Consider the following 25,230-nt stretch of genomic DNA (forward strand, 5'->3'; position numbering starts at 1 on the left):
GGGAATGAGTCCCTGCTATAACAATAAACTCCACTCAGGGGAGCTCAAAGAGGAATACTAATTTTAATACAACAGTGGAATGATGCTCATTTGGGTACCACAATCAAGTGATCCTCATTTTAGTATTATTTAGAAGCTAGAATTTAGTATTGCTAAATATTTAATATTTAGTTTTATTCAGTATTGGCTATTCAGTAACACTGAATAGCCTTGTTTAGGAATTGAAAAGGTTAATATGCAATGTAAAAGCTCAGATTTCTTAAGATTCCAACAAGATTTTCACAAAAGCACATTTGCAAACTCTTCCTTGTTGTTTTTCAAAGCCAGAAATAAGAATACTGTTTGAAGTCTTTGAACTCTGAGCTCACCTTAATTCAGTAATCTATATTCCCATTTAATCATATTATCATATTCCCAAACCCTATTCACTTTTTTCTTTCTCTCTGTCTATCTCTCTCTCTCTCTCTCTCTCTCTCTCTCTCTCTCTCTTCCTCCCTCTCTCCCTCTGTTCCTTTTTTTTTCCTTTCCTTTCCTTCTTTCTTTCTTTTTTTTTTTTAAAAACAGGACACAAACACCTCTCTTAAGACCTTCACCCAGGCCCAGAAGAGGAGGCAATAGAGTTTCAGAATAAGGAAGAGTCCCTCCTCCTACAACACAGCTGTGACACTTACGTTAAAGTCGAACAACACGCCAAAGTTCGCGGCAGAGTCCTCTTCAGGTCTGGGAACTGTTTTTCTAGGTATGCTGCCATATGGCAAACCCCAGAGGTACTACATGGAGAAGCAAAGCAAGCAGTTAACAATTGGAAACAAAGTCTGAACCACACATGTGATCACAAATGGTTTTGTTTAAAAGCACTTCTGAAGCCTTTTCATGAGGATCCTGTGGGTCTCCATGTGGGGTCCCATTTTCTGGGAATCAACTATTAAATTCAGAATTAAGAACAAAGGGAGTGCTAAGGACCCTGCATTCTGAGTTCAGTGGACCACCAGCAGCTGGGCCAACCACATTGCCCGGAAGGCTACCCACCACCACCTTCAAACTGGTCCCATCTAGGGGAGGTCTGGAAAGAAGAGGGGTGACCTTTGGGGGACCATAGTGTTCTAGTAAAGCATACTACCCACATCTTCATATGGGGCGGGGGTGGAGGAAGAGTCCCTCATGTCAAGGAAAAGAGTCCTTAAGAGAATCACTCAGACAATCTGAGGGTGACCATAAGAGGGAAGACTGCACCCTGATTATCATATGCTTCATCACTAATTCAGGTTTACTGCCCTAATCTGCTATCAGATCAGAAGAGAAGTTTTTAGGGGTGGAGCCAGCCAGTAATGGGGAGAGAATAGTATACTAGGGCCCTTGGCGAGAACTTAAAAAAGTACCCCTCTGGCCCAGGGCAGGCACACGGCTTGCCAAGCAGATGTTGCTTCTTGTGCAAGATGAAAACTTCCCTTCCCTGGGGCTGAGAGATGAATGTGGATGGAAGACTGAGTGCAGAGCCAGACTAAGCGAGGGCTAAAAATCAGGCCCTACTCCCTCTCTCCACGCAAGCTGTATTGCTTCCACGGCAGTCCTGCAGCCCCTCTGGCTTCCTGGGACTGAACAGAACAGGGGGTGAGTCTACCCAGGCTATCTTACCCCAAAATTGGGAGCCATAGGGGATAGAGGAGATTAGGGCCTCAGGCTTGCCCAGGGACACAGGAACTTTGGTCAACAGAGCATGTGTATCCGAGGAACGCTGATGGAGGCTGCTGGGCGGAGGCAGCTAAAAAGTGAAGGCTTGTCACCAGGAGGCGACCAGGCCTGGCCTCTGGTGGTTCTATAAAGTTACCACGCAGGGCGCCCATCCTCTTGGTTCTTTTGTTGGAGTTGGTAATCATTGCCCAGTAAACAGGATGCCCCTTGGCATCTAACACTACCTATAAAAAAGCATCCAAAACCATTATGCTTCTTAATTCTAGGCATACATCCAATTGAACACATATGAGCTCCCTCCGCTACATACTATATCATTGGGTTGTTGGAAAAGTCATGACATATTTTTTCTATGTTTTTCGTTGCAAAAATGCATCACGACTTTTCTGACAACCCAATATTAGGGATTCTGCAATTTCCTAGTTGCAAAGAATTAACCACAACCTTTCATGTCCTCCACAAGGAGGCAGCATAGTGTGGAGGAAAGAGTAAATGCAGCTGATAAAACTCCATGTATAAGAAGGGTCATAGTGGCCTGTGTTGAAGTTCCAGGTTTCCTTAGAGGGTTTCCTTAGAGGGATAAGCAAAAATAAAGCCGGGGTTACTCTGAAACAGATCAAATATGTACATTCTGCTGCATGTTTTTGCTTTGGAGATGAACTTATAAAGGACCTTTGATCTATGTCCACTGTCTTCCATGAGCCAGATAGCTGTAAAACCTCCAGGATTATCTCAGGGATTATAAAGCTAGTGGATTAGGGTGCAAAATCTTTGGACAAAAGATAGACTTGTGAATCCTCATCCCAGATGAACTTTAAAAAAACAAAACTCCCTCGAAACTCTTTTATAGTTTACCTCATAAATTTGTTGTTAGCTCTTTAAGTAAAAGAAGTGAAAGTGCTTCGCACTATTAAAAGCCAAAAACTCTTTATGAGTGTAAGGCACCATGAGTATTATTATGCTAATGGAGAGTCTTAAGACAGAAACTGGCCCGATTCAAAACCAAGGGGATAAACACTCACTCAAAACACCAAGTTGTGGCTGTTGTCAATACTGTATTGAACAAACTGGCTTTGAAATATTGGTACCTGAAAAAGACCCTTTGTAAATTAAATGAAGCCTAACCCAATTTTTGTATGGTAAGCATCCAAAGAGGTCAGCCTCATTTAACTTCACATGGGTGAGAGCCCCTACCTCAGTCTTGTTTCTTGGCCTTAGTCTATCCTCCCCACATCAACTCAGCGTTTGCCCCCTTCTTCAATCTGGACCCACTCTGTTTTACTCTCCTCCCTGACCTTGGTTGTAAGGACCCCACCCCACTGTGTGTGTGTGTGTGTGTGTGTGTGTGTGTGTGTGTGTGTGTGTGTGCGCGCGCGCGCGCGCGCGCGCACGTGCACATTATCTTACTTTATCTCTGAAAAAAATCTCTTACTTGGTGTTTCTTTAGTGTAGAAAAGCTGAATGCCTTGGGTTATATTAAGCATTTCTTCCAAACCAAACTTGGCGAAATAAAGGAATACAACTTACAAGGTGTCAAAGCCTTTCCCTTGGGCAATTAAGATTTGGACACAGGGATGACCTTGGGAATCTGACAGAAGCCATGAACCTTCCATAAAAAATGTATGTGCAAACATACACGACATTTTATATATGATTTCAGGAGGCTCACGCACCGTTTGGAGCAAAGATTAGGACTTTGGGGCCCTGGGCACCATTTTGAAGATTATCAAATACTATGACTCTAAGAGTGGATCTAAACAGTCATTTCACTCTTAAAGGGAAAAGAGCTTTTCTAGGAGAATGATCCCATGAGCAACTTGTTGCAGCGTGTTTTGTAAACTGGAAGTCAGAGTCTTACCTCTGGCAACATGATGAGGCTAAATGTCAGGACGAACATAACCATATTTACTCCATACATCCATCTCATGAAGGTGAAGTATGAGGCCACTGATGAACCAAACTGACCTATCAAAAAGAAATTTTTAAAAGTTGAAAGGACAAAACAAAACAAAAGCTATGTCTTGGTGCCTTCCAAAATAAATAAGCTCATAGCAACACATTGCTTCTTTTTACCTATACAGTCTCCAGCATTCTTCTTTTTCCATCTCGGTAGACAATGTTAATCATGATGGAAGTACTCTCTATTATAGAAATGTAGTTGTAGAGAATGATGATAACCTAAGCCTTTAGAGTCCATCCAAGGAAAAGCCGCCTTTTGCTTGGCAGCTAGTATTGCCATCTGAAGAGCCCATTGTATTCCTTGAGTTAACACAGTGAAGTGTGCAAATACTTAAGTAAAGTGGTTACTACAGTGGCTGGCCAGTGGTTAGCTATCATTGTAATTATATGTGCTGCACTTTTTACTCCCTTTCCTCAGGCAAACAATACTCTCCTCAAAAAAGTTTGCCATCTCCCTGGATGGATAGTTATCCTACGGGCCATCTTTTGCTGTTTCCCCACATTCCTGGCATTTTATAAGCATAGTGTAGAAACCGAAGTTCATTAATTCAGTCCACACATTTTTACTAAGTATATTCTGTCAGAAATTATCCTAGATGTGAAGCACAATGTCTGTCATAGACAGAGTTACTGTCTTAATACAACTTACATTTTAGTGAGGTGTGACAACAACAAATATGCAGGAGTTTAAAAATTTTAAAAAGAAATATATATTTATAATCTATCATGCATATCATATAGGCTACTATAGATCATATATTGGGTTGTCGGAAAAGTCATGATGTATTTTTTTCTATGTTTTTCATTGCAAAAATGCATCATGACTTCTCCGACAACCCAATATTACATATCATGTATTCTACTACATATCATATATTCTGTGTGTATTGTGTATACAATATATATATTCGTGTGGAGCAAATTGCAGCCTCTGCTTACTCAGATAAGGCCATGCTTACATGAGAGTCATGCCTCTATTTCTGGAACTTAATCTATTCTTTAGGTGCCATCTTACTTATTCCCATAACACAGCAGCAGTTTTTATAGAAACTTAAAAGGAAATCAATGTCTAAGTGGACATTTTAAAAGAAATCAATAATTTTGAAAATTGACTATCTGGAGTCATTTCACTTTGTAGAGGGATGCAGGGTTCTACAAGATTTATAAAAGTGTGTGGTTTTGATAAACATGACCCCAGGTTCTGTAACCAGATGCACTGGCCCAGCTGCAGAAAGGCTAAAACAGATCTGTCCCTCTAAGGACATCTGATCATTCACCTGGCTCCCAGTGATTTCATATTGTTTCACGGCTGTTATCTGTGTTCTCTGGTAACGGCTACCTGAGGACTGCTCAGCTAGGCTCACTCTCATGTTTTATTGAAAGCAATGGACTTCCAGCTTGTTAGTCATTAGAGTTACTCATTAACTGGAGGAGAGCCTTGTTTCTAGATATCTAGGGAAATCTTTTCCCTGGAAACGCACTTGAGATCCTCTGGTACGGGGTCCCAAGCACAGGATACGGACCCACCCTTTCTCTCTCCCTTCCCTCCTTTCTCCCTTCCTTCCTTCCTCTTCTAATTAGTACCACAGCCCCCTCTCTCCCAGCAGCCTGCAACACACAACCCCTGGCAAATGAGTTTCTTAAGTTAAATATATAAAGTGTAAATATACCTAAAGGTAAAAAAGAAGACTTAATTAAATGTTTCAGGAAGTATTCCCTCCCCCATATGTAACCCATATTCATCATGGATGAAATAAACTTTACACTCCAAAGTTTCCAAACTCTAGTTTACACACTTGAAAGTGGCTTCACAACAATTTTATTTAGAAATAGAAAAGTGAGACCTTTTTTCTTTACTGAATCTTAAGTGCAAAGAGAATGAATTGCAGGAACATAGATTTCATGAAAACCAGGGTGATTGTAGGAAAGACCCAGACACAGGCCAAAACAAAAAAACAAGTAATACAGAAAACAATGTTTCTTTCCATGACACTAATGGCAGAGGGGCAAGAACAATAACAAAACAAAGATCTTCAAGCAGAGAAAGCAAGTCGTCTGGTTGACATTAAAGCTCCTTTCGGAGCTTCCCCTATCTCAACACAAAAATGAAAAAGAAATCTTCCCTCTTCGTGTCCATTTATCCTAGCAGTTCTCTCCTACTAGAGGTTGTTGATTAAAATGGGCATTCACTAAAAACAGAAATCTTACTAGAGTGTGGCTAAAAGTGCATGATTAAACAGGAAAGCCATTTCCACGTGCTTAGTCTCTCAGAAAAAACTTATTTATTCTTGTAAACAACAAGAATGAGTAATAATGATAGTAATAATAATAATAGCTAACATATTTTGATGGTCAATTATGTATACTAAGAACTTTATCAACATCAACTCATTTTACGGCCTCTGGAACCTGGCAAGGTTAACTAGTATTAGTTCCACTGTGTAGATAGGGAATTAAAAACTTGAATACAGACTAAACCAAGATTTCATTAGTCATAATAATAGCTACCATTTAATGAATCTTTGTTTAAGACACCTATTTGATCTCTGCATATGAATTCATTGAACCATCATCAAATCGCTGCAAGAAGGGAATTATTGTACTCCCATCTTATAAAAACTTAGGCCCATAGGTTGCACAGCTAGTAAATGATGGAGCCAAGTAGTCTTGATCTAGAGGTATTTCACTCCAAATCTAGATCTCTCTTAACCATAGTGCTATATTGCTCCTCAAGTAGAACCATGCTTTAATTTATAAAAACTATGCTATATAGAATAAATATGCAGTGAATATGTGTGTCTGAAAGGATGCAGATAATATCCATCAATCAGCTATAGCTGGTCAAATTCACACATTTGGATGGTATGTATGAATGACTTGTTCTTTTTCTTCAATCTAACTTATAAATGTTTCCATCGTGAATTACTGATATATTAAAAGTGTCTTTGGCATATATTAATGTGAGGCCTTAAGCTTATGCAGTATTCTTGTTCCTGAATTTTCTTGTTTTTCTTTCAAATTATGGCTAAAGTTTCACCTTTCCCTCTGGTTATTATTAAGGCAAAATAATTTGTAGTCTGTCATGTATAATTTCCTCTTGAACAAATGGGTAACAAGACAAGCAGATAAGTACGAGCATTTCTAAATGGGAAAAGACCAAATAAATCACCTGCTGTATGAGTACAACATAAATACCATCTTGTTAGGCTAGGATACAAGGTAGTTTCTTTCAAACTGGTCTTGGGATAGAGAATTAAATGTGGCAAATTTGATTTGTATTTTCTGGAGCCCTTAAGCCAACAGAAAATTATGAGGTTTAAACTCTGTGCTTAGGGTTGTCTATTGAAGATCTTTCCAGTCTGACACACAGGGCTATCACACCTGAATGTATTCTACTATTAGGAAAAAGTAGAGTTCGATTCTGAGAAAGGCTTGTAATCTCCAGCTTGAAAGACATTCGATGATTTAATCCATAGTTTTAATAGTAATGTCAGTGTCACAATAGGTACAGACTATATTTCCCAGGAGTACAAATATGCAGCTTCTTCTGCAAGATATGCAATGTAACGGGGTTAATAAGGTGCGTTCCTGCGAGTAACCCTGGGGTTTTAGGCATGGCCTCTTTACAAGGCGGGCATGACAGTAAAACTCCAAGGAATCTCCATGTGATACAGAACTTCACAGCGTCCCTTTGTGGCAGGAATTATCAAAGCTTTTTTATGTGAAAAACAGTTGAGGCTCATCAGGTGAGTACTGACCCATACTGGTAAAGGGTATCCAGGTCTTACTGGAATCAAGATGGAAACAGCATGAGTTTTAGACTTCATTTGAGTTCCCCTCTTGATTCTGCCAATTACTGTACAGAGCTTTGTGGAGCCTCAATGAAGGTTGGTAATTTGGGACCTTCAAAAACATTTAAAACCACATTTAAAAAATATTTGTTCAGTATTTATTTAGAGATTGAGCAGAGAGTGAGGACAAGGTAGACTACAAAGACTATTGTGAGTGGAGTTCAAAAGCTCCTCTTTTAAACATGCCTTTTACCATAATCCATAATCATGTTCATTATTTCATTGCTTATCTTTTATTACCTGTCTTTCTAACCCTCCCAACCCACCCACTCCCTACATGCATAGTAATGTCTTTGGTTGTAAAATCAATGAGAGCAAAGTCTTTACCTCTCTTTGTCAGCACTGCATCACCAGTGCTTAGACACATGCCTAATAATGGTAGGCACTAAGTATTTGTTAAATTAACTAATCAATCTATTCTGAAGATTAGATGAGGTATTATATGTTAGATGATTCTGATTTCAAAAGGAATATAATAATATTTCTGAGTCTTTTGTAGGATTAAATGGTCATTTCTTTAAGAGGAAAGCATTTATATTCATTTTATAATATAAAATATAAGTTTTATAAATAGGGTACTTGTTTAACCTATTTTTTTCTGAAAAGAATTTACAGAAAAAGAAAATTATGCAGGCTTTTCTTAATATAAATTTGTTTTCCATTTAACAGTTTCAATAATTTATTACTCAAATGTATAAAGAACGAATACTTACATATATACCTAAAACTTATTGTAACTTATAAATTATAGAATCTTGGGTTGGAAATGGCCTTTTATAGTAACAGGTTGAACTCCAAGGAAACTCCAAACATGGAAACAGATGGCCAGAGATGTAAAAGGATTGCCCAAACCGCAGAGTCAGTAATGGGCAAAAAGACCTCAACTTTTAGAAAAATGATTCCATGTCCCATTCCTCAGTTGAGTTCAGCTTCAAAAACCATCACAGACCCATGCTTTCCCTATCTTTGGTAGGCTACTTTCTATGGTTAGTTAGTCCAAGCCAATGACTCTGCTGATAGACTTCTATTGGGTTGTTGGAAAAGTCATGATGTATTCTTTTCTATGTCTTTCATTGCAAAAATGCATCATGACTTTTCCGACAACCCAAGAGAAAGGTTTTCTTAAAGCATATGGTCTGCTTATGGTTATCATAAAAATCTTAGCATGTTAAGAATCATATAGAATGTGAAATATATATTTAAATAAATAACTCATTTAAAAATAAGTATATGACAATAAATAAATAAATAAATAATAAATAAATAAATGGGAAATAATTCCCCAAATAGGATCACTATTAAGAAAATCCACAACTAATCTTGCCATTTGGCCTGGTACAAAAGAAAACGTTTATAATATCTTCGTCAAAGTAACAATCATCATGCCACATCGGGAAAAGCACGAGCTTTGGGCCCAGACAAATGTTGCCTTATATCTCAGCTCCGCTACTAGCTAATTCTGGGACAGTTATTTAATCACAACTCTAAAACAGGAAGGCTAACATGCACATTGCAGGCACGTTAAAGATTAAACGAAATAATGTTTATAAAGTGCCTGATTCATGGTGGCACTCAATAAATGATAGTTGCGGTGATTGTTGAGAGAATAAAAAATAAGGGTCAATTCTCCACTGTGAGACAAAGCACCATTAAAGGTGAAGGAATTAGGACAGCCTAATCAAGTAATAAAGTATGTTTGGAAAGGAAAATAATCTATTTTGGCTTGAATTGTCCAGGTTGACTGTTCTAAATTTTTGGGGGAAAGAGGGGAGACGGAAAGAGAGCTGAAATATTATTGAGTGGCTCTCAATTCAATGTTTTCACTGTGACACACATGATAGATGGTGGTCAGAGATATAACTCATTTTTGTGTGCAATTTCTAGCAATAAAAATAATTCCATCTGTTTCTATCCCACTCAAAACAGGCTACTGCAACACAAGTGAGCATGACATTATTATTAAGATAGGCAGGAACCTGCTCCAGTATGCCTTAAACATAAGTACTTTGCAAATGTATCTTTTTAACTATCATTAATTATAAATTTCTTGGAATACATCTTATAACTGATCAAGGTTCAACCCTATCATTTTCAGAAATAAGTAGACCAAGGAATTAAACGACTGGCTCAGAGTCAACAGCTAATCTGTGGCAAAGCAAGAACCAAATCCAGAGTTCTTTCCAAACAAATTATATCAGGATCTTACTGCTTCAAATGGCCTTCTGTTCCTTAGTGCCTTTCACGGTTCCGTGTTTCAGCTGAAAAGTTACAAACCTAAGGATTCCATGATGACTGTTTGTTTGTTTGTTGTTTTTCATGTGTGTAAATTCCTTCTTCTGTTTCTTAGAATAAGAATACAGATATTTGGAGGATTTGTCTTTATTTAATTTTACTCAACACCTATTTATTAAGGCCAAATGTTGCTCTAAGTCTGGAGATTCAGGAGTGAACGAAACAAAATCTCTGCTTTCATATTCATTAGAAGGAATTGAAACAAAATAAAATGAAATAAATTAAAAATTCAATGAAAAAAATGCAGTATTTTAGGTAGTTAGAAGTGTGAAGGAGGAAAAGAAAGCAAGAAAGCGCTGATGCAAAAATATGTGGGAGGAAGGGCAACTAATGAGCTTATGTATTTTACTTCATTGCTATTTGATAATGAGAGACAGAGGACTGAGGGCTAGTCACGCCTAAAATGTGCCCCATCTTATCAGTGAATAGCCATCAACTGTGTTATTTCCCTATGGAGGCTCCATTGTAATTACGCAATGCCACATTTAACCAGCAGGAAAACCAAAACATGAAGGAAAATCAGATCCTAGTCAAAACCCTTAGAAACTAAAATATGGCAAGATTGTGCTCAAAATTGTTTTAAATGTTATCCCTTTTAAAAATATTCCTCATTATTTTTAAATGATGTATTATATTTTAAATTTTTTATTTGCCTTATTTCTAAACCTAGAACACTGCTCCAAATAAGTTTTTGATTGAGTATATTCTCCTGCCTTCTCTGTACAGAGTGAATATAGTATAAAATGAAAGCACAATATGATATTCAAATAGCAAGTTCCTGGATGATTATTGCTTATTCTACTTCAGAGGTTTGAAAATGAGGCTTTAAGAGTTCTTCATTCTTTTTAGATGTTTTTCATTTTGTCTAACATGAGAGTATATATCTTCAACGTCATGTTCATTGCCAAAATAAAATCTCTGCCTTCCCAACGATATGACTCAATGCCATTTTGTACAACACTGACTTCCCAGTGGAGGAGAGAAAACAATGTCATAATGAGAATATTTTGGTCTAATGTAGGAAGGGAGGGTGGGATCTCCAGGGCTGCGATTGGCATGCTAGCAGATCCTCACAGTGAGCAAAGAAGATGTAAAAACTGATTTTGTTTGTCTTCTTGTTTTTAATCTTCCCAATAGTACAGAAACTGAGAAAGCCATCTGACAAGCTTACGCAACATTTATCTAAGACAACCTTCCCATCTTATGAGATCTGTTGAATGCTTACTTTCAATTGCCTTGATCTTATTTTCCCATGGGATACAAGCAGCTTTGAAGATCTCAAAATCACGGAGAAATTTTGCCCATTTCTGAAAAGGAAGCAAAGTATATCAGTAAAACCCAACCTCTTGTTTTTCAGGATGCTTGTCTCCCACCCCCCATCCCGAACTATCACAAGACAATGAGCTTGGAAAGATCTCTGGCACCACACATTGCTTTTTTTAAAAGGTAAACAGTAGGTTTTACTTGTGTCCCTGTTCCCCGCAGCAAGTTAAAAAATTTTCATGGATCTCATGTTAAAGAACATATGCTGAAAAAGATCTGTTTATTCTGCTAGACAATACGAGAGCTAAAATATACTATACATAAATACTAAAATATACTATATACTAAATATACTATAATACTAAATACTAAATATACTAAATATACTATATACTAAATATACTATAATATAGTAAAATATACTATATACTAAAATATACTATACTATATACCATACTATATACTAAAATATACTATACATAAATAGGTAATTTCAATATAGGGTGGTAGTGCTATGACATGGGACACCTTTGATTCTGGTAGAGGTGGCTAAATGGAAAGGCAAAGTGTCATAGGAAAGGGAAGGAGAGAAAGAATCATAAATCAGTTTTTATAAAAAACTTTCTTCCATTTTACTCCACAATGTTGGACCATCCATGGGTAAGAGGACTACTAGGAAGAATGGGAGTGAGGAAGATAACTTTGCATATGTACACATTATGCTGGAATAATATGTGAGCTGGGTAGGTACACAGAGCCTAAACAATAGTATGAGACAAGTCTGAAGTTCAAAAGATTACCTAAACTAGAAAAACCACAAACGTCTATCTACCATGGAATGGATAAATGCTGATATCTTCATACAAAGGACTATAACACACACACACACAAAATAACGAACTATAACTCCCACAATATAGATGTATCTCATGAACACAACACTGCATCAAAGAAGCCAAAAACGAAAGCATAAATGCTATATGATTTGATTTATTTAAATTGTAAAAACAGACAAAACAAACCTGATGTATATCATAAATACATAGTATATACTTTATATTTAAGATATATGAACTTTATTCACAAAACTCCATCTTTATGAGAATACATTTAGCTTATAGATGCTATAACATTTGTAAAGAGGGGATGATAATGATATCACATACCCACTTTGCTGTGATAATTAAATAGAATAAGTTTATAGAAGAACTCAATTCAGTGCTTGGCATACAGTAAGTATTAAATAAATATTAGTTTCTTTTCTATCTTTTCCAAAAATCAGTATTTACATTGATATATCATTTGATTTTCTTATTTTTTATCCAATTTATAGTTATGCTCCTAGTAGAGAAAAACTAGATATATGGTTCTGTCACTTGTAGACATTTTGAGAAAGAAATTTTGACCTGGAACTCCTTAACTACCAGGGAATGAAAAAGAAGGGGGCACAGTCTTTTATATTTCAAAGTGATAAAATTGCACAAGTAAGTCTTTTGCCATAAATCAGTATTTCTGAATTTATTTTTCATTTTAAGTCCTCTAAGGAGATTTTTTGAACCTTTTTTTTTCTGAATCACTGCCACCCCAAATTTTAACACCACAGATATACTGTGTATGCACTGTGTATGTACATGTGCTTTATGCATATAAAGTGTAAGATTTTCTTCTCTCAGAACAGAACCAATTTCCTCTCCATTGGGGCCAATATGGCCTCCATTGAGAATATATGGTGTCTACCAAACTGATATATGAAAATTCTTACCTTGCCCATCATCATCTTAAATGCAAACCACCGTTTTCCTTTTCCTTTCCCAAGAGCTCCTTCATTTTCATTCACAAATTTTTTTGCTTCCCTAAAAAAAGAAAACAAAATAAGGGGTAGATGGGGGTGTGTTGAGATTAATAGAGTATAGAGGTAGTGGACATTTAATTTTAATAATTTTGTAGCTTTATTTCTTCTAGACCCTTAACAAGTGAATCTAAGCTATATTTCGTAACCTAGAGACTTATAATGGATGTTTAAGGTTTTTTAATTTTGGCCAGGAAGAATAAGATATTTTAGTTTTGCCTATTAATCAACTGGAGTCATTGAAAAGCAAGGAATTTATGCTAAATGTCAAAATAGAGAACCCTAACTCTTCTCATTTCTATCACATATAAAATTGAATCTGAAGTTTACTTCAGATTCTGGCAGTTGGAATGTTTATTTTTAAATACGTTCCTTCTTTTTTAAGGGTTATTATTTTTTTTAAAATAGGGCAGAGAGTTTAGGACAAACTGACATAGAACATACTTACTGACCTGGTATTTAATCTCATAAAAGCAATTATGGCTTAAAATAGAAAAATCATATACACGTATAAAGCGAATGGGGTTGGAGAAAGAGGAAAAGGAAAGGAATACTCTTTGGCCTTGCATTTTGAAATGGCTTCAAATTTCAATTTCAACATATTTTCAAGTATCTATACATTTAGAGTAGTCACATTAGTGTCTCTGTGTGTGTGTGTGTGTGTATGTGTGTGTGTGTTAAAAAACATCAATTTATCAAAATGGATAATTTAAACAGATTAAAAATATTATATTTGTAAACTTGTTAGGTCAATTTTGTTATTTTTGTTATTTGATATATGAAAACAATTTAAAGGTGGGCCAGGCTTGTCTTGACTTCTCAGGGGCCATAGAGAACCCAAGAGGTAACCCAAACCTGGACTGTGATTATACAGGTGCAATGCTGTCATCAGTTAGATGGCCCCTGGAATGTGTGGTTTTACATACAAGACCATTCATCTTGTGACCATAAATAAACTTATTAACAAAGTAAATCTTGAAAAAATGAAGTCGGTGAAGGACTTTTTGGTAAGGTGGTTCCTTAGTGCTGAATTCATGATTTCACAATACCCAGTGATCAAAACACAACACACATCTGCTGACTTAGCCAATAACTAGACAGTAGTGCCCCATTACTCAGCTGTGCACATGCACCCACCCATATTCTACCATAAACACACAAGCACAGCGAGAAGATTCTCTTCAGTCATCACGCAGACCCCACAAATCAGTTCCTGGGTGGCCCAGACAATGTCTTGCCCTTCCATATCTCCCATAGCATTGACCACTGCTTTGACCATAGGAGGTGCTTAATAAACCTAAACCTTCTGGAAACAGAGCTGAATGGCATAACTCAGGGTAGAGGTATACAAGAGAGTATCTAATAATTATATTGTCCACATCAATTAATGCTTGAAGACAAAGTCTTTCCTAGACTTTGGGATTGTGTTCTTCCTCATTTGTCTTCTCAGAAACTTAACAGGGCAGCCTCCTGGGACTGGAGAAACGTTACTAGACTGGCCTTGTTGTCAAACACCCTGACATTTGACATGAACTCTGGGCTCCGAAGATTAATTGAAAAAATAGTTTCTAAAACATTTTACACATTCTCACATGTTCAGTAAAGCCACATCAAGAACTGAGCTTTCATGGCTGGATATTTTTAGATTCATGAAATCAAGAAAACATGACTTTTAAGCATTAATTGGGTGTTATAGAGGTGATAAGACAAGAGGGTGACATCTAGCAGACATTTATAAAATGTTGAACAGATCTAAACTAAAAATCAGTTAACAAATTCTAACTTAGCCTCTGAGATTTGCCTCTGTGACCTTGCCCGCGTTTTTGACAATCTCTATACAATTAGGCATGAGTGCGCTGCTCTCAAAGGTAAGCACACTCGCCCCAGAGTCACACAGACCTAAACAAGTTCTGGCACAGGTCCCCTTAGTTATTATGTGGCCTTTAACAGGTTAGTATTCTCAAACAAACAAAAATTGGGCAACTGCCTTCCTGCTTGTCAGGGTGGCGGCAAGAATGAGGTGAGATCATAGAAAGTGTTGAAGAGATTATTCATAGTCAATTCTACTGAAATGGTTGTTTTAAAACTGCAAATTTGTTTTAATATGACTAATAAGAGTATGAAACAATTTAAGAACAGCACACATTTTTGTTCGTTTATGTGTAATTTTATCTATAAGAAGCACTAGGTGAACGCAGAAAACTGCATCCAGCTAAACCTCGCGGTGTAGGAATACACAAAACGCACGCATTTCATGTACCAGCTCCTTCACTGCACCAGCCATGTTAGAAAAGCCACATCCATTCACAGCTGGTGTTACAACAACTCTCCTTCTACACTTCACAATAATTCACGAATTGCAACCCTATCCTGGTAAGGCACTTCCACAAGCAAACTTCAGGTCTTTTTCAGAATAAGCTGTTATATTGATTGTAGTATTTATGTATTTCTTAACCATTCAGCATGTGTAAAATGGTGCTTTCATTTTATACCTATCTTTTCTTAACGTGTCACTGATGACATTTGTATCATACCCTTATTCCCATTCTTCCTATAAACCCTATCATTTTCATGGCCCAATTTTGTATATTGTGGTGCTTTTTTAGGAACCCATGCATCATGTTATAGCAGAATTAACTATAATTCAATTATCTGGCACCAAGAATTTTGAAGTTCATAAAACTAATTATACATAGAAAGTATCCCATCATTCTCTGTTATAATAAACACATAAATAGAAAATCAAAAATTCTTCTTAGTAGTAAAATTAAAATTTGTTTTTCAAATTTATGGGCATTTTCACTACTCTAGATACTTAGCAGATAATTTAAAAGGCACTCAGTTTGGCCTATTAGAGTTATAGCACTTAGATTAAGTGGACAATTAGAAAACATCACTACTTTAAGCAGTTAGAAGTATAAAGAAATAGCTATTCTACTCCATATTTCTGACAAGGTTTTTAATTTTCTGAGCTGATAATTACGGTGCAGGAACATCAAGCTATTAAGATTTAACAGAGAGAGAAAGGAAAGTCAGGGTTATAACCAAATAAAATCACCACAAAATTAATTATGAATTCACTTAATAATATAGAAACCTATTCACATGGCATTCATAAGATTTTTGTCATTTACTATAAATATAATTTTCCTTTGAACAATCTAACAAGTTTTTATTGTTTGTCCCTTCAATTGCCAATTTTTCCCTGACACTAGGCATAGTTTCATATTTGTCTCCCAATTACTACCCCACTCCTCCCTCAACATACATATATAAAAGTCTAGATTCCATTCTACTCCACAGGTGCAAATTGTTTCTCTAATGTCCTACCCCCTCCTCCATTGTCCAAGAGATCTCCCCCCAAATTTCACACAAAAGAGATCCCTAAACAGCCATTCTAGCTCCTACAGCTCCCTAACTGCCTACCTGGCCAAAATAACTACTAGACTTAATTCATCAGAAATCTGACAGGGGGCGAGAGGGGGGGAGGGTTGACCTTAAAACAAAGCCAGGGGCTATGGGGTGGGTAGCAAATATTTGTTAAGCAGGAACAGATTCTTGATTCCCCTAATCAGATGCTCTTGGGATGTGAAGAAGCACTCTTGAACCTTGCAGGTCTAGATGACAGAACACTGGACAGGAAGCGTGACTCAGGGAGAGAGAACATGCCTTAACACTATTTTCAGTACTGCCCTTTGCAATGCTCTGGCATGAAGTCAGAATGGAGGAAAACTAGTATCACCCAATCCCATCCTCCCTGATAACAGGTTTCTTAACCAGAAGACATCTTTCATTGTGGTATTCGAAATAAGGTACAAAAAGAAACTATCCAATATGGAGATAAACACTGACTGATAGTTATCACACTAAAGTGCCCAGGACAGATATCAGAATGCAAGCAAAGAAAGAGCAGTCTTGGAAAATTAAAAAGCAAGAACATTTCTTCATAGTTTCCCTACAGTGAATCCATTTCCATACCCATTTATATTTATCTGAATAATTTAAAGGGAATTTTCTACATGGCTAAACGAGCTAGACTTTTGTGGATAAACTTTGGCCTCAAACCATCCAAATGTCTGGCTAAAGAAATGTGTGTCATCCCCCTGAACTGCATTCAACAAAAGCTGCTTGCCAAGACGGTAGCCCCGTGTCCAGGTCTCAGAGCTCAAGCAAGCCCTGGTACAATATGCCCAGCTCTCTGAGCTGTAACCCCAAACCCAGGGATAAATAATTGAGTGAGATCTATTTAATGACAATAATACCTAGCTTCATAATTCATTTATCAACCCCTTGTGCTGGTAATTAGAATAATAAGGTTTTGTGGGCTTTCAAGAATGCTTTCACAGTTAGTTAAAGGAGCACACATTAGCCTAACTTACAAAACAGATAATTTACCCATAACACATGATACCACCCTGATTACACAGGAAAGTTGGGACATGCTATGCTGCCTTTGACACATTCTCATCCCAGAAAACATGTTCCCTGTTTGGGTTTGGTTAAGTTGAGTTTTCTATCCTATTGTTTTCAGTCGGACAGTATAATTGAGCAACCAATTTATTGCTCAAGTAAATGAAAGGCATTTCAAAACTTGTCCTTAAGGCATTTGTAATCAAAACATGTACTTATGAACACTTCCTAGTAAAGGGATAAGTAAAATGAGAAACCTTTTTAATAAGCACATTTTTTTAAAATTTGACCATTTAAATTGACTAAAAGTTAAAATTCTGACTTTTCCTTAATTATTACTGAGTAATTGAAAGTTGCAGAGGTAAGAAGCTCGTCTGAAGTGCAGAAATTAAAAATAAGGATTACGGCCCTCCTGGATAATATAACTCCATAATTAAATGGGTAGAATTATTTAAAATCATCCTAATACCAGAAGTGATGGTTCAAAACATGTGTTTTTATAAAGGGGATGCTGGTGACAGTAATTGTAATGGTTAAGATGCTCAGTTGCTCCGTCTACAAAATAGAGATAATAATAGCTATTCTATTAGGTTTCAGTATGCTTTATAGAAAATAATGTAAATATGTGTGAATGTACATAATGTAATAATAATATATGCCATGTGTCCATGACAAACAGTAAGAACACTGTAAAGAGTACTCTACATATTTGGAAATCTGATAAATTGTCCTTGGTAAATAAAAATATTTGAGACAATAAGAAAATAAGCAACAAATAAACAAAGAACAAGCAAAGAAAGTTGCCTGTGCATTCATATAATCTCTTAGCCTGTATGTCTCTGGCTTATTTTGGTGTGCTTCCATTCAGATAGCAATACGTGTGTGTGTGTGTGTGTGTGTGTGTGTGTGTGTGTGTGTGTGTGTGTATACACACACATATATTATATATGTAGAGAAAGAGAGAGAGAGAGAGAGAGAGAGAGAGAGAGAGAGATTAGTTACCAAGATCTTTAAAATTTTTATCAGCAATAAACCTTAAAGTAATCTGTATACAGAGTTCTTGAGGCAACTTTTTTACTAGTTCTGATGACACTCTTGGAGATGTGAGAAAGCTGGCTGGTGTTGGTAAGTAATTAAAGCGATGCCTGGATAAAGTTAAATTTATATAAAATTCAAAGTTACTACCCATGGAAATGCTTCAGATCTAAAAGGACTTCTTTGCTCCTTGAGGCTATGAAACAATGTTAATTTTCACGGCTGCCTTAAGTGTAAAATAACAACTCAAACACATTTTAGCTACACGCTAGAGGTCAGTCAAGGATCTCAGAGTAATTTTAAATAAATCAAGGGAGAAATGGCAAAGCTGGGCTTTAGCAGTTTAATAAAAAAGAAAGCACACTAGATCCTCCTTCTACTCACTGGTTGAGTCTTTTCCTAATTCTTCTCTGTACCTGGTTAAATTAAGATTTAATCGGGCCGGCTGAGTGGAACGTTGGTTAGAAGCTGGCTTGGAACACTATCTCTGAGCAGCAGGGCCCTGGTTCGGATCCCACATTTGGTCCAGTGACACTGCCCTCTACAGCTAAGATGGTGAACAATAGCTCAACCTGGAGCTGGGCTGCCATGAGTGGCTGGCAGCTGGCATGAGCAGCCGGCAGTTTTCGTGAGCTGCCATGAGCGGCCATCCAATGGCTGGCAAGCAACTGCCTCACTCAGGAAGAGCGCAATGATAATACCAACACGGGCCAGTGAAGCGACGTTCTTCACAACTACACTGAAGAATAAAAGGACAGTAACTTGTCTGTTCCCCTTCCCCAATTCCCCAATAAAATCTTTTAAAAAAAAATTCAATCTATAATTTAAAATATATTCCTTCATATTATAATAACAGGGGAGCAGGGAGAGAGAACCATACAGATTTCCCCAGGAGCTAAAAGCTTGTGCTGAGTTTTAGATATTTGTCAAGGCATGAACTGGTTTTCCACCATAGAAGGACCCAAAAAAATTCTAAGATTTTAACATTATCAGCAGAGATAATATACAATACAGTATATTATCAGTATAAAGCCATCTATAATAATGACTTTATAAATGTCTCTCCAGATATCCTTTAAGCTCTATATCAAGGATTTTGTTTTATTTTGGATTTTTGTCTTTGTTTTAATGAATCAATTGAGTATGCAATTAGCAACACTAATATATGAAAGTAGGGGTGACATTATGTGGACTCTAAAGTTCTAGGCCATATCCCTAAAACATCTAGGTATATCCCAGACTATAATCATTTTTTCATTTTTTGAGCAGAAATGAGATTGGGGGAGAATGTGACCTTAAAGTCACAAATGAATCTTAAGATCAGGAGCCCAAGAATAACAAGAAAAGCTAAATCTAAAACCTTCCCTCAACTAATCTCATCATTGAAGATTTGCAAAATGGCGATGTTTCCTCTCCCTGCCATTACTGTAGGAAAATTACTCACAGAAGTAGATAGAACTAGTACTGAAAATATAGGTTGCTGTACATGGCTGCAAGAAGAACCATTCCAAAATTCTAATCAAGAAGCAAATTCATTTTATTTCCATCATTCTTTCATTCTCCCTTTTAGTGAGCCATTTTTTTCTAAGTATTTATTCAGTATGTTTTATGTTCTTAAGAATATGTTTAGTACTTTGAAAGAAATAAAACACATGTAGATTTCTTTCTAAAGCTTAACCTCTATTGAGAAAAATCGTTACATAACAGTGCCATGCATTCTTGAAGTGGAAAAAGGGAGGACAGTGGAGGCTTTGAGAACTTGTTGAAGATATTGTAGACACTATAAGAATTAAAAACGGACATTAAAAGGCTGATAGAATTCGAGTAGGCAGAGAAAGGCATTCTAGGCATCGGTTTTCAGGAATTTCCCTAACAAAGGCAATATTTCCACCATGAATCACATATACAATCTTATATTCTTAGATATACTAACATCCAGCTCTTCACGAGGCCATTTACAGGGCTTGGTAGACAGACTGTGGTAATTTTGGTTGATTCATGTGCATTCTAATCAAATATATCTAATCAAAAACATCTGAATACTATGAAACAGGAGGATTCACAAGGTGTTGCCAGAGTGAGCGGAGTCATTCTGCTTTGAAAGTTTGGGTAAAATATTTCTACACAAGACCTATGTGTTCATATTTATACTTTGGTAAGCATTTCTAAGTATTATGAAATATTTTTTCAAACATTGTATGGTGATCCTTAGGCATGCTAAACAGCCTTAGTTTTCTGTTGAAATGGGGTATTCTGCCTTTTGATCTATGAGTGGGCAAGAAATTTAAAAGGGTGGCAGTTCAGTGAGCTCTGCAAATAATCAAGACTGCCTGGTAAATTTGATCGTTTGCCCTATGGCAAGCTGAGATGTGCAGGTTTGTTCTAAGCACTTGGCAACACAACTTAGGTGAGGTCACCCACATGCTCCTATACTGTGTTGACTTACAGTCTTAATATTTCAGTTTCCTTACATAGCTTCTCTTCCAACCTTCCCTGATTTCTGAAACCAAACACTGGTCAAAAAGTACTATAATTATGTATGCATAAATATAAAATTTAAATGATCTAAGAAGTCATGTATCTTTGTCTAGATATGAGTGTGTATATGTGCAATAGTATATACATATACACACATATTCATATGTATACATGTATGTATGTAAATTCATGCATATATATTGCAAAAGCAAAATTATTGTGTTGTCAGAAAAGTCATGACGTATTTTTTCTATGTTTTTCATTGTAAAAACGCATTATGAGTTTTCCAACAACCCAATAACATGGCTATTTAGAAAGAAGTGTTTTACATTATTTAAAAATGTTTTATTTTCAGGACTGCAGAAGGGAAACTTAGACACATTGCATCTGATATATAAAATTATTCTTTCTTTTGTATAGTTTGTTATGATATTCTAATATAATGTTCTCCAAACCTTAACTTTTAGTATATGCATTTTAATAACACTTAACCATTTTTATTCTAGAGCAACAAGCTTAGTTAAGTACTCCAAAATAGTATTCCACTTGCCATTCCTTGGTCATATACATAAAAACATCCTCAAAAATACCTTGGTTATTCTCTTATAATAAACCTGATAAAGTAAAGGGTTATTTCACAGTTGGTACCTTATCTGAGATCTGGATGCCACTTGCCAAGACAACAAGGAAACATTTCTCAGATTAATCTTATTTTGTGCTTATCAGGTGCACATTTGGTTTTCTTTTACTGTTAATATATTATGTCAAACATATTTGAAAGCATTCCTTCCTAGATAATTTATAAGTGATAATTAATGCATTTCTCCTTTTAATCTCCCTTCAAAGATAATATATTTATGGGTAGTTTAATAACAAGTTGTGAAAATTAGCTGTCACTGATAGTTGAAATTCTAAAGAGTACAAGTTAGGTAAATTGCTATTTATCAAAAATTGTTGGAAAGTAGAACACCCTGGCAAGCTGAGAAAACTGATTCAGTGTATGTTACCATATATAATACATTAATTGGTAAGACTCTAGGAAATAAGGTACAACGAGATGGAATTAAGATAATAGTAACCACACTTTATCTAGAAGAAAACTTTAGAACTTTCCTATGTCTAATATTTCTATTATAATTATTATTATCTTATAGTATACTATAAATCAAACCTTGTTTATTTGAACTTCAGGTTATTTGAATTCTGGATAGTAGATATTTGTGGAAGGTAGCGAATAAGATTGCCAAAGAATTTTGGAAAGCATCCTTGAATGTTAGCATTTTTTAGACCATTTTCCCAGTGACTAATATCCTTACATCAGCTATCTGGGCAAAATCTCAGGCTGATTTAACTAGACTGTGTGCTTGACATTTTTGAGGTATGTACAAGCATCAAAAATGCATTCATGGGCCACTCGGTAAAAAAAAAAAAATGCATTCACAATTCTCCTAAAGAGATGGGAGCAGTGGGCCATCTGAAAACCTGCCAAACCAAGGTGAAGAATAGAACATCTCCAGGTTAAACATGGTAAAATGGTACAGTATAGACAAGAGAAATTAAATGAATCATGACACAAATAAAGGAGGAGAATTCTTGGTAGACAAAATATATTTATCCCAAACATTTCAGAGATGACTTCCTTAATAATTAAAACATTTTCCAAAATATTCTAGTCCCAAGAAAAAAACAATAATTTTCTTATTTGGTTCTTTTCCGTCTCATTTAAGGGAGAATTTCAAAATATTATTTGAAAAGTATTATTAAAATTAACCATAAGAATTTTCTAAGCACTCACAATAATACTACAAATATAAATAAGCTAAATCCTGAGACAGAAAGAACTGTCAGGGACATCATTATTATTTAATATGGAAAGATTTTTCTAATTCAATGAAAATATTGAGACAAGCAATTGTGGAAGGTGAACTTGACTGTTGGTGATAAAACAGAAGAGATTTCTAATCTCAATCAAGAATTGATTACTCTTGGGCCAGCAGAGTGGCTCAGTTGGTTAAGAGCTCACTCAAGAGTGTGAGCTCTGAGCAACAGAGTCGCCAGTTTGATTCCCGGCCCAAGCTGAGCTGCCAACAGGTGGCAGGGTGGCTCAGCTAAGAAAATTAAAAAGTTAAAAAAAAAAAAAAGAATTGATTACTCTTGAATAAATTTTTTTCCTTTTTAAGATGAAATTTAAAAAGAAAAAAAGGAGCAGACTAGGAGAGAAGGAAGAAAGATTGAAATTCTCTGTTGTGCTAGTATTTTTGGGATGAAACTTTCGAATATAAAATGAAAGACATTTAACAGGGTGTTAAGATAAAAAACAAGGATAAGAGTTTGTTAATGCACTTTGGACTTTATCTGGAGTTCTGATACTATAGAATAATGCTTGTCCTCACAGGCAGCTCTAATTCAAGCATTTCATTGTTAAATAAAGGAAATATAGCGTAACAAGCAGATCTTTCTTTAGCCTCTGCTAGCGACTGTTCTGGATTAAAGCTCTTCTTAATTAATCAAAAGCATTACTAGATCTCCCAGTGAGGTGCTGGAGCTGACTTGGCCATTGATTATTAAATTTTCAGGAATCATGTAAGCTGGTTTTTAAACTGTTGGGAGACTGAAAATAGTCATAGTTAGAGTATTTACACCATGTAAATTGGCAAATACTACAATGCAGTGCTTTATGCCTGCAGCTCCTGCCCTTTACTCATATATTCATCCAGAGCCTTAAAAGGTCCCCATCATGTTAATGATTCTCTTGCCTTCAGAATGAGGGTCCAATGACAACATAAATCACCATTAACACTGTCATCCACACAGGAAACAGTAATTGAATGCTTATGAGGTACAGAGTACTACGCTAGGCCCTGAGGGAAAAAAAGAGTTCTAAGACACCTTTCCTGTCATGAGAAGCTCAAATTCTATTCTGAAGGGAAGCAGATTTACAAGCAATGTTTTAAATGCAATACAATGCAGCCTAACAAGACAGCCAAAAGAATAATAAAGTCTATTTGAGTCCATTCTATAGGAGTTGGCAAAGAAAGGAGTTGGCAAATATTGTCCCAGAGGGGAGACAACTCAGTTTCATAAAAGAGACAGAACTCAGAACTGGAAGACACATTGGAAGAAGCAAAGCAGAAAAGTGGAGGGGAGGCTGGAATCAACAGAAAAGGTACCCAGAAGTCTAGAGAAGGTTAAACTCATGATACTGGAAATTGTGGTTCAAACCAGAAGTGGTGCGGCACTCTAGAAAAAGCAAGAGGTTTTAGAGATGGAGAAAAAGCACGAGGCTTTGGAGAGCTGCATCTTCACCTTGCCAGTTATTAGCTGTGTGAGGCTATTATACCTCTGTGAATCTCAGTTTTCTCCTCTGTAAAATGGGGATGGCATTTCATTTTCAATGTTTCTATGAAACCTAAATAAGTTAATGTGTGCAACACATCCTAGCACAGAATTTGATGCATAGTAGACACTCAAAAAAACTTGGAGATGGTTTTGCCTACCTCCAAACCCTCATGGTCATCATCATCTATACCTCATGATTTGGAAAGGGAGCTGGAATTCAGAGTATGAGTTCAGATGGTGGGGCTCACTGATTTTTTTTTTTTAACTAAAAGCTTTTAAACTTTGTTAATTACTGGGGGGACATTGAAGGCTTTAAACATAGAGATGACATGTTTGAAGTGATGTTTTAAAAGAACAGTCTGGTGATAGTTCATGAACACTGTCTTTGGAGTTACGTAGACTTGAGTTATGTAATGTGAGTTTACTAAGTTATTGAAGACTATTGACTTCTGTTGCTGGAATGGATGGAACTCATACAAGTATTAAGTACAGATAATAAGAAAGTTCTTGGCTAACTCATGCAGGTGAAACTCATAGGCAGGGTCAACTTCATGGGCCTATGACTGTGCAGTCACACAGGGCCCCACACTCAGATGGGCCCAGTGCTTAATTTAATGCTTTGATGTTGCCATCTTGAATTTCTTAATAATTGAAATTCTTAGTTATTTTTAACAAGAAGTCTTACATTTTCATTTTGCACCAGGTCCTGCAAATTATGTTGCTAGTCCTACACATAATATATGTTAAGTATAGCTAATAAATAAACTTGTGGGCATAATTCATAAAATGTATTCCAGTACCGATAGCAAGTTAGTGACCTGTAATGTCTACCAAAAAAGACAGACAATAGATAGCAAATATGATAAATAAATGAGAATATTATAGTTAGAAAGGGATGGAAAAGACCAAGTTATAATCCTGTCACTTTGGGACTGATACCTGTCACTGCTAAATTGACCACTCATTGGTATTATCCAATACAGTTCGGTTCCCTGCACATGTTTTCTGCTCAAAAACAGCAGTTATTACTCGTGGCATTTCAACAGGCTAATTAACAAAGTA

General features: G+C 36.3%; 1 protein-coding gene across 3 annotated transcripts in view; it reads right to left on the bottom strand.

The window, feature by feature from the left end:
* The window catches only part of TMC1 (transmembrane channel like 1), a 219,104-nt gene that overhangs the window by 55,651 nt on the left and 138,223 nt on the right, over window positions 1–25,230 (bottom strand). For all 3 annotated transcript variants that reach the window (XM_019650663.1, XM_019650665.1, XM_019650662.1), the window contains 4 exons: window positions 12,820–12,910; window positions 11,020–11,101; window positions 3,551–3,657; window positions 672–770 (listed from right to left, as the gene is read on the bottom strand). In XM_019650663.1, the coding sequence (XP_019506208.1) occupies window positions 672–770; window positions 3,551–3,657; window positions 11,020–11,101; window positions 12,820–12,910 (379 nt within the window). The remainder of the gene's footprint in view (window positions 1–671; window positions 771–3,550; window positions 3,658–11,019; window positions 11,102–12,819; window positions 12,911–25,230) is intronic.

The sequence above is a fragment of the Hipposideros armiger genome, unplaced genomic scaffold (genome assembly GCF_001890085.2).
Source record: "Hipposideros armiger isolate ML-2016 unplaced genomic scaffold, ASM189008v1 scaffold_144, whole genome shotgun sequence".
Classification (NCBI taxonomy): Eukaryota; Metazoa; Chordata; class Mammalia; order Chiroptera; family Hipposideridae; genus Hipposideros; species Hipposideros armiger.